Source organism: Pituophis catenifer, unplaced genomic scaffold (assembly GCF_029215685.1).
Source record: "Pituophis catenifer annectens isolate HBS135680 unplaced genomic scaffold, rPitCat1.0.hap2 SCAF_1, whole genome shotgun sequence".
Lineage (NCBI taxonomy): Eukaryota > Metazoa > Chordata > Lepidosauria > Squamata > Colubridae > Pituophis > Pituophis catenifer.
In genome coordinates this window covers 340693842-340707907 of record NW_027256881.1, presented here as the reverse complement: position 1 = coordinate 340707907, position 14066 = coordinate 340693842, and the positions used below count along the sequence as shown (strand labels likewise).

Here is a 14066-nt window from a genome sequence, read left to right as displayed (position 1 = left end):
AAGGATCAGATCCCAAACGTGTGATTGGTAAACGAATGGTCGTAGATTGAGGACCCCCTGGAGCTGAGAATTTATCGCTAATCTGATTGTGCAACATTTTCCATTTGTGCAAAATTAAAAAAAAAAAAAAAAAATCAAACCAAGGACTTTGAGAAAGTTTCCCCACCCCCCCCCCACCACCCTTTGGACCGTCACTTGACTTCTTTTGACAAATCAGGTACAAGGGATACAGGCAGTCCTCGGCTTACGACCACAGCGGAGCCCCAAACTTCTGTGGCGAAGTGAAAACTTTTTGTTAAGTGAGTTTGCTGACCTTCTGCGACCTTTCTGGCCACAGTTGTTAACTGAATCAAAGCAGTTTGTTAAATGAGTCAAACTGCGGTTAAAGGGAAATCTGGGTTTGCCCCCCCCCGACTTTGCTTCGTCAGAAGGTTGCAAAAGGGGATCACGCGTGACAACCCCGGGACACTGCAACCGTCATAAATAGGAGTCAACAGCCAAGGGCCTGAATTTTGATCCCAGGACCGTGGGGCTGGATACAACGGTCATAAGTGTGAAAAATGGAAAAACGGTTCTAAGTCACTTTTTTCAGTGTCATTGTAACTTGGAAATGGTCAATAAAAGAAGTGTTGTAAGTCAAGGACTACCTGTACACGTATGGGTATCTATGCCTGAATATATATATATATATATATATATATATATATATATATATATATATATATATATGTTTTCTCAGGTTTTCGCGGGTGTTTGTATGTAGGTCTTTGGTTATTCGGGTCTTCTCCCACGTAAAATTGAAGGTTTCTTGGCGACGTTTCGACGAAGTCTCATTCGTCATCTTCAGGCTGGTGTTCTCGGCTTCGTGCTTCCATTTGCTCCTGGAAGCACGAAGCCGAGAACACTAGCCTGAAGATGACGAATGAGACTTCGTCGAAACGTCGCCAAGAAACCTTCAATTTTACGTGGGAGAAGACCCGAATAACCAAAGACCTACATATATATATATATATTTTCAGTGTATGTATATATGTGTGTATATATATATATACACACACACACACACATATGTATGTATTCATACATACATACATACATACATACATACATACATATATATATATATATATATATATATATACACATTCATTCATACATCCGTTCTATGATTCTCACTTTCCAAAGTCAGTAGTTTTTTTTTGCTGGGTAGCCCAGAAACACAAAAGTTTGGGGCTGAGAAGCGACAGGCGGATAACGAAGCTGGCAAGCAGCCGTTTTTCTAAAGTGCCCAATTCCCCCGGTATGTCGGCATTATTGCCCCCCCATTTATCCTCTCCCAGAACCCCCCTTTGTACATATCTCTCTATACATACATATAAAAAAATTAGTACAGGCTTGACTGTATATTATATATAAATAAACTTTGTTTCTGTTAACTAGACGCAGGAGTCTCCAACCTTGGCAACTTTGAGACTTGTGGACTTCAACTCCCAGAGTCCCTCAGCCAGCTTTGCTGGCTGAGGGACTCTGGGAGTTGAAGTCCACAAGTCTCAAAGTTGCCAAGGTTGGAGACCCCTGAACTAGATTTCTCTCCGCCCACCCCTTTTGTTTTTTTGAAGTGGTCCATTCCAACCCAGGATTAAAAACATCCCACGCCCCACCCCACCCAACTCAGCTGGCATCAAAGAGGTTGGAGAGGGGCCCGCTGAACTGGATGACACTCTGGCGCTCCTGCTCGCTGTTCTCGCCCCCCAAACCGTGAGGGTTCAGCATCATCTCCTCCAAGAGTTCTCGGAAGTTCAGGCTGGCCGGGGAGAAACTGTCCGCCAGGGGGAGAGGGAGGGCTGGCGTCGGGGCCATGGGTTCGTGCTGGGAAGGGGAGCCGCTGAGCGCCAGGCTGCCCACCAACCCCGTGCTGTCGTAGGGAGGGTGGAAGTTGAACTGGGAGGGGGCCGGGGGCAGCGGGGGGTGCATCGCAGGAGGAGGAGGAGGAGGAGGAGGAGATGGGTGCGTCCAGAAGTCCGGAAGGTCTTCCGCGGATGGGCTGGTCAGGTCCCAGACCTCGTCCTGCGTCAAAGAAGAGTGCTGGGCAGAGAGAAATCCTGCAGGCTGACTAAGGTCCAACGGTGGAATGAGCTGCGAGTAGGGCTGGCTGGGCACGACGGCGGCCCTCATGGCTTGAATCTGCTTCTGTTTAAGTTTGACGTTCTCGTCCATCTGCTTCAGCTCCTTCAGCACCTGATGGACGCAATTCTCCGGTATCTTGATCCCTGCAGAAGGGATAAAAACGTACCGAGTCAATTTTCGGCAGGAGGTGAGACCGCTCCAACCCCGCTCGCCCACCTCCGCGGGACTCCAACGATGAGGACGTAATCGTGGCTTAGATTCCCGTGACCTCGATGGGAGGATGAGGCTCCCAGGATCCGGGTTACAGAGAAAGGAAGGGAAGTCGGTCAGTGAGGAATGAGGGGAGAACATGGGAAAAACAGACAGTCTTCAATTTACAACTGTTTAGTTGTAACTTACAATCGTTTCGTGCCTGTTCGAAGTTACAAGGCCATTGAAAATGAAAAATGACTTACAGCCATATTTAAGTCTTGTTTAAGTCTTGTATTAGTTTGTTTCCCAGGTAGTCCTCAACTTACCACCACAATTTCTGAGGCAAAGTGAGAACTTTAAGTGAGTTTTTGCTCCATTTTTCAACTTTTCTTGCCACGGTTGTTAACTGAATCACTGCAGTTAAGTTAGTCACACGGTTGTTAAGTGAATCTGGTTTCCCCATTGACTTTGCTGGTCAGAAGGGCGCAAAAGGTGATCCCGTGACCCCGGGACATTGCAATCGTCATAAATATGAGTCAGTTGCCAAGTGTCTGAATTTTGAGCATGTGACCATGGGGATGCTGCAATGGTCATAAATCACTTTTTTCAGTGCCCTTGTAGCTTCCAACAGTCCCTAAATGAACTGTTGGTAAGGCTGTTTTTGCTGTTAATTGGCTGCTCTCTTTTCCATCCCTTTCTCTGCCTCCCCGCCATCTCTCAACCTGGCTTCCATGGCCTTTAGGGGCCCCTTCCAGATCTGGCAATTGATTGTCAGGATCTGGGATGGAGGCGATGCCACCCTTTTGGCCCCAGCTTCGGTTGGCCACTCACCAACTTGCTTTTTCTTCTCTTTGGTCTTGAGGCGGACGATCTGCAGGTAGCTGGTGTTGGTGATGTTAGACATGATGCTAGCGATTTTGGTCCAGACGCGCAATAGGGCCCCGCAAAGCATGTAATAGTGGCGTAAACGCGTGCCTTGGAAACATTCCTTTCCTTCCTGGACAACTTTGCAGTTCCTGTTCCTGGGGGTGGGTGGGTGTTATTAATAGGGAAGGTTGGGGGATGTGGGGGGGGGGAAGAAAAGAAAACACAAGAAAGAAAACACACTGTCAGGTGCAAAAATTCATGTCCATAGGTGAATCTGCAATTAAACTGATTTATTGCTGTAGCCTTCGCACAAGAATCTTCTCAACTTAAGAGTTGGCACCTGCTTAGAGTTAAATAAGAGTCAACAGCACTCAAGGAGGGGTTGGGCTTAGTTCGTTTCTGGCTATGCAGGGATTCTAGGCTGATCCCTCTTTTCACGCCACCTCCCTCATCGTGTGGCTATGCTGAATGGGTGGCTGTATCGAAAAAGACGCTGCTTTCTTCCTGCTCTCCTTCCCTTCTGTTGTGGCCGGCCCCTCCAGCAGCTGAATCAGAGGAGGAGAAAGAGGTGTGGGAGTCAGGGCCAGCATCAAGGCAACTTGAGAGCTCAGAGGGGGGGAGAGAGAAGGGAGCTGGCAGAGAGAGAGAGAGACAGAGGCGGTACCTGGGCTGTCTGTCAGCCCTCAGATGGAGAGTCAACAGCCCCCAGGTCTGGAGGTGGCTGATGAGGAAGAGGAGGAACAGCTGGGTCCAGTGCCTGATGTGCGGATGCACAGAAGGCAGAGGAGAAGAGCAGTGGAAATCTATAGACCAGTCCTTGGGAAGAAAGAGCCACCACTGCTAGCAGAGTCCCACCCTAGCTCTGGGGGTAAAAGGCAGGGCACGGAGATGAATAGATGTGGCAGACAACCATCCATCTTCCGGATGGACGGACTTGTTAGCCAGCGGTGAGAGAGAGACTTTTTGCCAGGGTGTTCCTAATAAAGGAATCGGTGATTAAGTAGAGAGGGTTTGTTGTGATTGGGGATCTGGGTCAGAACACGTTTCCTTCACCCTCTGAGCTCTGCAGATCTTCGCAAGGTAAGGGAGCGGTTGTGAGGGGCAGAGGATGCCGAAGTGGCTGTGGGGACACCAAGGGGTCAGAAGTGGAGTACGTGTTATCATGAGGGGGGTGGGCTTGGGAGGCCCAAGGCACGCATCCCCAAGGCACCCCACACACACTTAACACTCCATGTATTCGTTTAACGAATGCATTGGAGGTCTGCTGGGCCTGGTGGCTCAGCAGACTAATAGCACTGTGATTAACACCAGCTGTCTGCAATTACTGCAAGTTCGAATCTCACCAGGCTCAAGGTTGACTCAGCCTTCCATCCTCTCTAAGGTAGGTAAATTGAGGACCCAGATTGTGGGGGCAATAAGCTGACTTTGTATAAATATACAAAAGTATGAAGGATATTGCTTAACGCATTGTAAGCCGCCCTGAGTCTCCGGAGAAGGGCGGCATATAAATCAAATTTTTTTAAAAAATGATATGGGGGAGTCGTTAATGACGTGGCTCATTTAACATTCATCTCGACTTCCCACAATAATGGGCAGGCTCCATTGCTGTCATAACGGGAGGATTTCCTGTATATGCTAGTTGCCAAGCCACCTATTTTGATCGTCACCGCAGGGACACTGGGATGGTTTAAATCATTTTTTTTTCCAGCACTGTTGTAATTTTGAATTCATTCATTAACTAACTAATTAATTAAATTAAGCAAAGGGTCGGACATTGAGGACTATCTGTAAACATTATGACTCTATCAACACCGTCATCAGAAGGGCGTCCACCCTGGCCTAACAATCTGGCAACGGGCACCCCTGCCTGTCTTCTTCATTGTCCCTCTAAAAAACTAGAATGCCTGTGTTTTCTCGATGTTTCTGTCTTTGGAGCAACCCTTGAAGGTGACTTACCATACGGCGTGGTTGCAGTGCTTCAGGGAGAAGTCGTAACTGCTCTCCCAGTGGGGCTGAGCATCCGCTGGCGACACCTGCAGGAAAGACCAGCGAGAAGGAACCGTCAAGGATTGGCGGAGGAGAAAAAAAAATGGATCTGCGGTCAGAACCGCCACGGCTTCATCCTGGGCCTTACCGGCTGGTACTTCTTAAAAAGGCTGTCCATGGTCTCCGGCTGGCTCTGCTTCCCGATGTTCGGCTTGTAGAGGGTAAAGTATTTCCCACGGGTCTGTTCGGCTAGGAGGCAAATGTATTTGTTGCCTCGAACCTGCAGGGGGGCAGAGCGCTCAGAGTTAGTTTAGGGCAGAAGTCGGCAACCTGCAGCTCTGGAGCCGCATGTGGCTCTTTCATCCCTCTGCTGCGGCTCCCTGTCGCCAGTCAGTTCCACAATTGATAGGGCTTTCGGTTAGGATAGGTAGAGGAAAAAGGATGTCACGCTAGGAGGAGACATTATAGTGGGGGGAACCGGACTCCTGGTTGGCTACAGAATTAAATGGGGGGGCTTCCAGTTAGGGCCTTTGTGGCTCTTTGTGTGAAGTTTCCGAAAGATGCCCTAATTAATTCATGAGCCATGAGCCGAACTTCAAAAGAAATACAGTCAGGAGCTCCATTTCGGCAATATTCGGATGCAGTTAGAACTAATCCCATGTAGATTTACGTTCCCCTATGACCCTGTCTCTCCCCTCCTCTCTGGCCATGTCATAAATGACATTCTCCAGTTAACCACTTTGGCTGGCTGTGAAATCCAACACCCTCGTTCTGATTGCGGTCAGGAAGAATGTATGGAATGCACTTCAGTTAGGGAAATCAATCAGCTCTATCAGTTCTCCCTCCCTCCTACTCATGGCAACTTGAAAGCTTTGCAAGTTGACATTTTGAGTGTTTAAGGTTGCCAACACCTGGTTTGGAGACTGGGGGAGAGAGAGTGGTGCTCCCCAAAACTAGGTACTAAAGATTAGGAACTTGGGAGTCACACATAGCTGAATGAGCTCAACACATGGACAATAAAAAGCTGGCATTGATCAGGTAATAGGTAACGGATAGCAAGTCTGAAGCAGTATCACCACACAATCCAAAGTGGCTTGAGGCAGAGAGTAAATAGTAGAATCTTCAGCTAAAGTAGAGGGAAGTATTAAGAGGGGTGAAGCTTAGAGTCCTTGCACTGCAGAAAATGGCATGGGCTTGACCTTCCCCACAATCCCTTAAATCTTATCTGATCGTTCCCAAGGGACGAGATTGTCTGGTGAGATTCTTGTAACATAGGTGACTAACAATAAAACTTCTGCTTGAGACTAATGGATAGCTCTACAGACAGAGCTCTGTAATTTAACACCAGCTGTCTGCAATTAAAGATCGAATCCCGCCAGGCTCAAGGTTGACTCAGCCTTCCATCCTTTCTAAGGTAGGTAAATTGAGGACTCAGTTTGTGGGGGCAATAAGCTGACTTTGTATAAATATACAAAAGTATGAAGGCTATTGCTTAACGCATTGTAAGCTGCCCTGAGTCTCTGGAGAAGGGCGGCATATAAATCAATTTTTTTTTAAAAAAATGGGTATGGTATGGAATGGAATATTTGCCAGAATAACCTCCTTCTCCAAGCCCTTTAGCAGAATAACTAAGGGAAGATTTTCACTTCTGATCAAGATCCTTCCCAACCTCTCCCCTTGTGGAAAAACGATCACCCCAAAATTTCCATCAGGAACCCCCCCCCCCACATCCCCACCAATTTTTCTTACCTTGTGGGACAGGTAGAATCCATCATTAGGGCCCGTCAGATGAAGTGACTTCTCATAGGCCTCCTCCCACTTCAACCCTCTGTCCACGCTGATCTAAAGATGGGACCGAAATAAGCAAAGAAGCTGTTTAGAGTACAGGTAGCTTTTGACTCATGGCCATTTCCCTAGCAAAATTACAACTGCACTTAAAAATAATGACTTATGGCCGGTCATCACACTTATAACTGTGGCAGCGTCCCCATGGTCATATGATCAAAATTTGGGCGCTTGGCAACCAGCATTGTATTTATCATTGTTGCAGCGTCCCAGGGCCAAGAAAGTTTAAAACAGTTATGAGAGATCTACGAAATTGTACAAAGCATGAGAAAACAGACAAGAGGCCTTCTTGGTTTCAGTTTGGAATACTTTTTTGTTATTGTGAGCTCAAAATATTTTGTCACTAGTGTTGTGGCCCGCCAGTGGAGCTGGTGACAGACTCAGATAGTGAGGAGACTGGGGAGGAACATGGGCCAGTCCTGGAGTCTGGGGAAGTCTCTGATGAGTGCTCTGCGTCGGAGGCAGAGAGGGAGCCAGGGCCGTCCGACAGTTATCAGCTGCCTTCGGAGTCGGATCTCAGTGGGGAAGAAGAATAGCTGGGGCCTGTTCCCAGTGTGCGCATGCGCAGAGCTGCCAGGAGAAGGGAACAGCTAAGGAACAAGGGTCAACTCAGGAGTAAAGCCACAGGTGAATGGCCTCTTCCCTAGGGAATAAAGAGGAGCGAAAGGGGAGGGGAGTTTGCAGGAGACAATTAGTTCAATTCATTAGAGTGAAGATCTGTTCCTGACTTCTTGCCAAGTAGTGTCTGCTACATCCTGGTGTTTAGAAGATATCAGCCTGGCAGCTCTCCAAGCCTGATAAAGGTCTGTAAGTTTTGAAATCTCATGAAAGATGGTTGGCTGGCAGTTTGCTGGAGAGGAATTCCCTTTAAACTAAATAAAAGAGGTTTTATCGGGACAAGGAGTCGGCTTCATGCTTTTGGGAAGCCTAGGTCAGTAGGCTTTGCATGTGGAACAGTGTTTCTCAACCTTAGCAATTCTAAGATATATGGACTTCAACTCCCAGAATTCCCCAGCCAGCCTTGCAAGGGAATTCTGGAAGTTGAAGTCCACACATCTTAGAATTGCTAAGATTGAGAAGCATCGATGTAGAAGAGTGCCGATCCAGTGGCATCTCCACTAGGCAAAGCTAGGAAAATTCCAGCCTGAGGCTTGTAAGAGGCAGCCAAGTCAGAAGAAGCAAAGGTGGACCATTACCAAAAAGAGGTTCGTGAACCCTCTTGCAAAGTCTTACCTTGTAAAAGACCACCTGGCCATCTTGTGGGTGGCCTGGCGTTAGGAAAATCTCTTTGCTCTCCTCGTAGATTTCATCAATGCCCGGAGCCAAGTCTGAGGAATGGAGAAGGCGGTGAGAATGTGGAGGGTGATACCTCAGGTTGGATGGAGCTCATAAAAAAATATGCAGATGGGAATCTCTCCTAACTTTTCTCTCCCTCCCCCGACATGCGCATGTATGACCATTGTTGCATCTCCCCTTTCATTGCCCAGTCTTGTAGTTGTGTAATGTTGCGGTGTAGGTGGGGCTGCAAATTCAAAAATTGAGAGTCCACCGCTTTTCGCCAAGTAATCTGATTTATGGGACATCATAAAATAGGCAAGGTTCAATTCAATTAAGAATAGAGCTGGAAGGGACCTTGGAGGTCTTCTAGTCCAGCCCTCTGCTCAAGCAGGAGACCCTATATCCGTGATGGCGAACCTATGGCACGCGTGCCACAGGTGGCACACGGAGCCATATTAGTGGGCATGCTAGCTCAGCTCTGGGGCGCATGCGCACACCGGCCAGCTGATTTTCGGGCCTTCTGGGCCCACCAGAAGTAGGGAAACAGGCTGTTTCCTGCCTCTGGAGGGCCTGGGGTGGGTGGGTGGGCAAGGCCCGTTTTTCTTTCTTACCTGGCTCCAGATCCTCTCTATTTATCTGGGAAGGGCGAAAACAGACTTTCCCACTCCCTTGGAGGCCCTACGGAGGCTGAAAGAGCCCATTTCCTGACTCCCGGTGGGACAGGAAGTGACTTGCTGTCCCCAGCCTCCAGAGACTCCTAGAGAGGCTCCTAGAGAGGCTCCTCTCTAGGAGGGGGGGGGAAGGGGGGTTGCGTGCACATGCATGTGGGCACGTGCGCCGTGACCCTCCCCCGCCCCTCCCTCTCCTGGCACGCGATGGCAAAAAGGTTAGTCATCACTGCCCTCTATCATTTCAGACAGGTGGCTTTTCAGTCTTTTCTTGAAAACCTCCAGTGATGGAGCACCCACAACTTCTGGTGGAAAGCTGTTCCTCTGGTTATTTGTCCTCGCTGTTAGGAAATTTCTCCTTAATTCCAGGTTGTTTCTCTCTTTGATTAGTTTCCATCCATTGCTTCTTGTCCTGCCCTCTGGTGCTTTGCAAAATAAGTTGACCCCCTCTTCTTTGTGGCAGCCCCTCAAATATTGGAATATTGTTACCATGTCACCCCAGTCCTTCTTTTCTGTAGCCTAGCCGCACCTAAATCCTGCAACCGTTCTTCATAAGTTTTAGTCTCCAGGCCTTTAATGTAGAGTTATAATAATTACTAGGTGCTGGCCTAGAAACCAGGTGACTGTGAGTTCTAGTCTCACTTTAGGCATGAAAGCCAGCGAGGTGACTTTGGGCCAGTCATTCTCTGCAAGGCTGGCAGAGGGAATCATGAGATTTGAAGTCCACACTTCTTTAAGCAGCTAAGGTTGAAAAACGCTGTTCATAGAAATTCCCAGTTCTGACACAAGGCCCAAGAAGAATATTTTAAGTCTCTACCCAATACTTTCTGGATATGGAAAATTATTTTTTTCTTACTTTCTTACTTGACTGATCACCACGATGGGAAGGAAGGAAGACCGCGGACTCTCATTAAGTTACTAATTCATTTCATAAATCTCTCTAACCAGGAGTACAACACGCCAGCGGGGGTTGCCAACTCGGGGTGAGCCTCCTGCTTACCCAGAATCCCCATGTCGTATTTGCCATCTTTCTTGTCCCGTTCGATCAGGTAGTCGAAAGTGTCGTTGAAGTACTGGAAGAGCAGATTCTGTTTGTCAACCTCCAGGCCCAACATGCGATTTAGGAACTTGGTGATGGAACAGTCTGTGAGTGAAATAAACAAACAAACAGAGAAAAGGACGTCATGCGTTTAGTTCGTCTTGGACACCAGTTTCCTGACTCAGAAACAGTGGTGGTATTCAGCCGGTTCGGGCAAACTGGTAGTGGCAAACCGGTAGCGGCGACCTGCGAGTGGGCCCGGGCCAGCCCCGGCACTATGCCATCTATTTAGCCACATTTTCTAAGCTGCGCGAGCAGAGCAGGGGTGAAATGCTTCCGGTTCGGTAGCGATGGCGGCAGGTGGTTCGGAGAACCGATAGCAAAAATCCCTGTGCCCCCCCCCCCCATGCCCAGCTGAGCCGCGCGATCATCAGAGGCTGTTTTTTAATTTTTAAAAGCATTTTTTTAACAACCTCTTCCGCCCAAAAAATGCTTTTAAAAGTTTTTTTTTAAAAAAGCCTCTGACGATTGTGCGGCTCAGCTGGGATCGTCAGAGCCTTTTAAAAGCATTTTTTTCTACAACCTCTTCGGCTGTATTCTCTGTTTCTTATTGTTGTGAGCCGCCCTGAGTCCTTCAGGAGAAGAGCGGCATACAAATCCAATAAATAATTATAATATTGTGTATTGGCCTAGATACACCCACATTACACCAATACTCCGCGAGCTGCACTGGCTCCCTATTGGTCTTCAGGTGCAATTCAAGGTGTTGGTCATTACCTTTATAGCCCTATATGGCTCAGGGCCAGGCTATCTTCGAGACCGCCTTCTACCGCATAGCTCCTAGCGACCAGTAAGATCCCACAGAGTCGGTCTCCTCCGGGTCCCGTCAGCTAAACAATGCCGGCTGGCGGGCCCGCGGGGGAGGGCCTTCTCTGTGGCTGCCCCAGCTCTCTGGAACCAGTTACCTCCTGAGATCCGGACCATCCCCACCCTATTGGCCTTCCGGAAAGCGGTGAAGACCTGGCTCTTCCGGCAGGATTGAGCCATTGATCTCATTATAACGATCTTGCGTGACCCGGCCACGAATAGGAGTGCATGTGTTTTAATGTTTTTAAAGTTTTAATGATTTTCTTTTTAACATTTTTTATGGGATTGTTTGCATTGTTTTATTCTTTGTTGTAAGCCGCCCAGAGTCCCTTGGGCGGCATAGAAATGCAAATAAATAAATAAATAAATAAATAAATAAATAAATAAATAAATAAATAAATAAATAAATAAATAAATAAATAAATAAATAAATAAATAAATAAATAAATAAATAAATAAATAAATAAATAAATAAATAAATAAATAAATAAATAAATAAATAAATAAATAAATAAATAAATAAATAAATAAATAAATAAATAAATAAATAAATAAATAAATAAAATGAGTCAGTTGCCAAGGGTCTGAATTTAGATCAAGTGACTGCAGGGATGCCGCAACGGTGGTAAATGTGAAAACGGGCCATAAGTCACTTTTTTCAGTGCCGTTGTTACTTTGAACGGACACTAAACGAACGGTTGTAAGTTGAGAACAATCTGTATCAGATGCCTAAACTAAGAGTAACGAAAGATAGAGCCTCTGAACAAAGGTTTGCCCTCCAAATTTGTGATCAACACTGCAATTGAGCTTGCAAGTCTTCTCACTCGAAGTCCTGTCCAGGTTTTGTTTCAAACCACGGGAGAACCGAAGAGTCAGAATTTTTTTTTCTACCTATACGAAAGAGTGAGTTGAGTTTCCACAAAGAACTGGAGATGATTTATAATCAAACGAAAGTTCATTATAATGTTCCCTTGACTCATACTGCAGGCTGAGGAGAACCATGAGCCATGTCTTCTGACCTAAGTTTCCCCAGCAGCAAAAAGCCGAGTCCTCGTCCCAACAAAAAAACCCTTTTATTTAATTTACAGTGAATTCCTCTCCAGCAAAGTCTTTCAAGATAACTCACAATTACCGACCTTTATCACGCTTAGAGAGTGGCCAGCAATGAACTAATTGTCTCCTGCAAACTCCACTCCCCCTTTTGCTCCTCTTTTATTCCCTCTGGGAGGGGCCATTCATCATCCACCTGTGGCCTTACTCCTGAGTCGACCCTTGTTCTTTAGCGGTTCCCTTCGTCTGGCAACTCTGTGCATGCACACACTGGGAACAGGCTCCAGCTGTTCATCTGCCTCACTGATGTCCGACTCCAAAAGCAGCTGATAACTTGCATACGGCTCTGGCCCCTTCTCTGCCTCTGATGCAGTACCCTCATCAGGACTGGCCCATGTTCCTCCCCAACCTCCTCACTGTTCAAATCCGCTGGCCACTGACGGGCCACAACACCGTGTAGAACAGAAGATAGGCGAGTAAACTGAGAGAAAGGGTGTGTGTAGCTTACCTTTCTCCATGGTCATGAAGCCGTATCGCATCTCCTTGCAAGAGATTCCCACGGAGAGGAGGGACTGCTTCATTTCTAAGAAAACCCGGAAATTTATTTTAACAGATGGAAAGCAGGTAAATCGATCAGACACATTGAATCGACTTCCCTGTGGATTAACTATAATGCAGCGCTTTTAAAAACGGCCTCACAACCCAAGCGAGAGTGTTCAATCAAGTCTCAATCAGAATCAGAATCGGAATAGAGCTGGAAGGGGTCTTGGAGGTCTTCTAGTCCAGCCCCCTGCTCAAGCCGGAGATCCTATAATCATTCCGAACAAATGGCTGTCCAGTCTTTTCTTAAAAGTCTCCAGTGCTCGATCACCCACAACTTTCTGGAGGCAAAGCTGTTCCTCTTGGTTAATTGTCCTCACTGTTAGGAAGTTTCTCCTGAATTGCAGGTTGTTTCTTTCCTTGATTAGTTCAATCAATTTTTATTTTATTTTTTATTTTATTTCGAATTTATATACCGCACCTTCTCCCGAGGGACTCAGGGCGGTGTACAGCCAGATAAAAACATACAATACAAACATTAAAAAACAATTAAAGGGATATATATTAATTTGGCCCCAATTTAAAATAACAAACCAATTAAAAATATTTAAAAAATATGTTAAAAAATATGTTAAGCCAGCCCGGCTTGCTGAAAAAAGAAAGTTTTAAGGGCACGGCGGAAGGCACCGAGGTCTTGGATTCTCCTTATCTCTGGGGGCAGCTGATTCCAGAGGGTAGGTGCCCCCACAGAGAAGGCCCTCCCCCTGGGGGTCACCAGCCTACATTGTTTGGCTGATGGCACCCCGAGGAGGCCCTCTCTGTGGGAGCGCACAGGTCGCTGGGAGGTCGTCGGTAGCAGCAGGCGGTCTCGAAGATAACTAGGTCCTATGCCACGGAGCGCTTTAAAGGTGGTAACCAACACCTTGAAGCGCACCCGGAAGACCACTGGGAGCCAGTGCAGCTCACGCAGGAGAGGTGTTGTATGGGAGCGCCATGCGGCTCCCGTGACTACCCACGCGGCCTCATTCTGGACCAGTTGGAGCCTCCGGGTGCTCTTCAAGGGGAGCCCCATGTAGAGAGCATTGCAGTAGTCCAGGCGCGAGGTGACGAGGGCATGGGTGACTGTGTACAGGGAATCCCGATCAAGAAAGGGCCGCAAATTCAAGGATTTTGCAAGGGAACAGATGCCATTGGTTTGGGGAGCTATGCTTGACTAACCCTCAGAGTTTCTAATTAACCATTTAACCACTGGAATCCTCAATTGCGTCTAGTAGTCCCCAAATTTCATGTACTTGTGTGGCTGAAATGGGGAAGAAATATTTTGAGGGGGGTGGGGGGGCAATCAGCCTTGATAGTACGGGGGTTTAGTGCACCCTGTTATTAACACAGCTGCCTGCAATTTCTGCTGGTTCGAATCTCTCCAAGGCTCAAGGTTGACTCAGCCTTCCATCCTTTCTAAGGTAGGTGAAATGAGGACCCAGTTTGTGGGGGCAATAAGCTGACTTTGTATAAAATATACAAAAGAATGAAGGCTATTGCTTAACGCATTGTAAGCCGCCCTGAGTCTCCGGAGAAGGGCGGCATATAAATCAAATTAAAAAAAAAAA

The 14066-nt window shown here is 47.2% G+C and overlaps 1 protein-coding gene across 1 annotated transcript in view; it reads right to left on the bottom strand.

Moving 5' to 3' along the window:
• Positions 1-1535: 1535 nt before the first annotated feature.
• The window catches only part of SBNO2 (strawberry notch homolog 2), a 160571-nt gene continuing 148040 nt past the window's right edge, over positions 1536-14066 (bottom strand). Inside the window, exons 25-32 of the mRNA XM_070931866.1 lie at positions 12428-12502; positions 9964-10107; positions 8251-8345; positions 6922-7014; positions 5321-5452; positions 5143-5219; positions 3151-3341; positions 1536-2270 (exon numbers count right to left, since the gene is read on the bottom strand). Of these exons, the coding sequence (XP_070787967.1) occupies positions 1672-2270; positions 3151-3341; positions 5143-5219; positions 5321-5452; positions 6922-7014; positions 8251-8345; positions 9964-10107; positions 12428-12502 (1406 nt within the window). The 3' untranslated portion in view covers positions 1536-1671. The remainder of the gene's footprint in view (positions 2271-3150; positions 3342-5142; positions 5220-5320; positions 5453-6921; positions 7015-8250; positions 8346-9963; positions 10108-12427; positions 12503-14066) is intronic.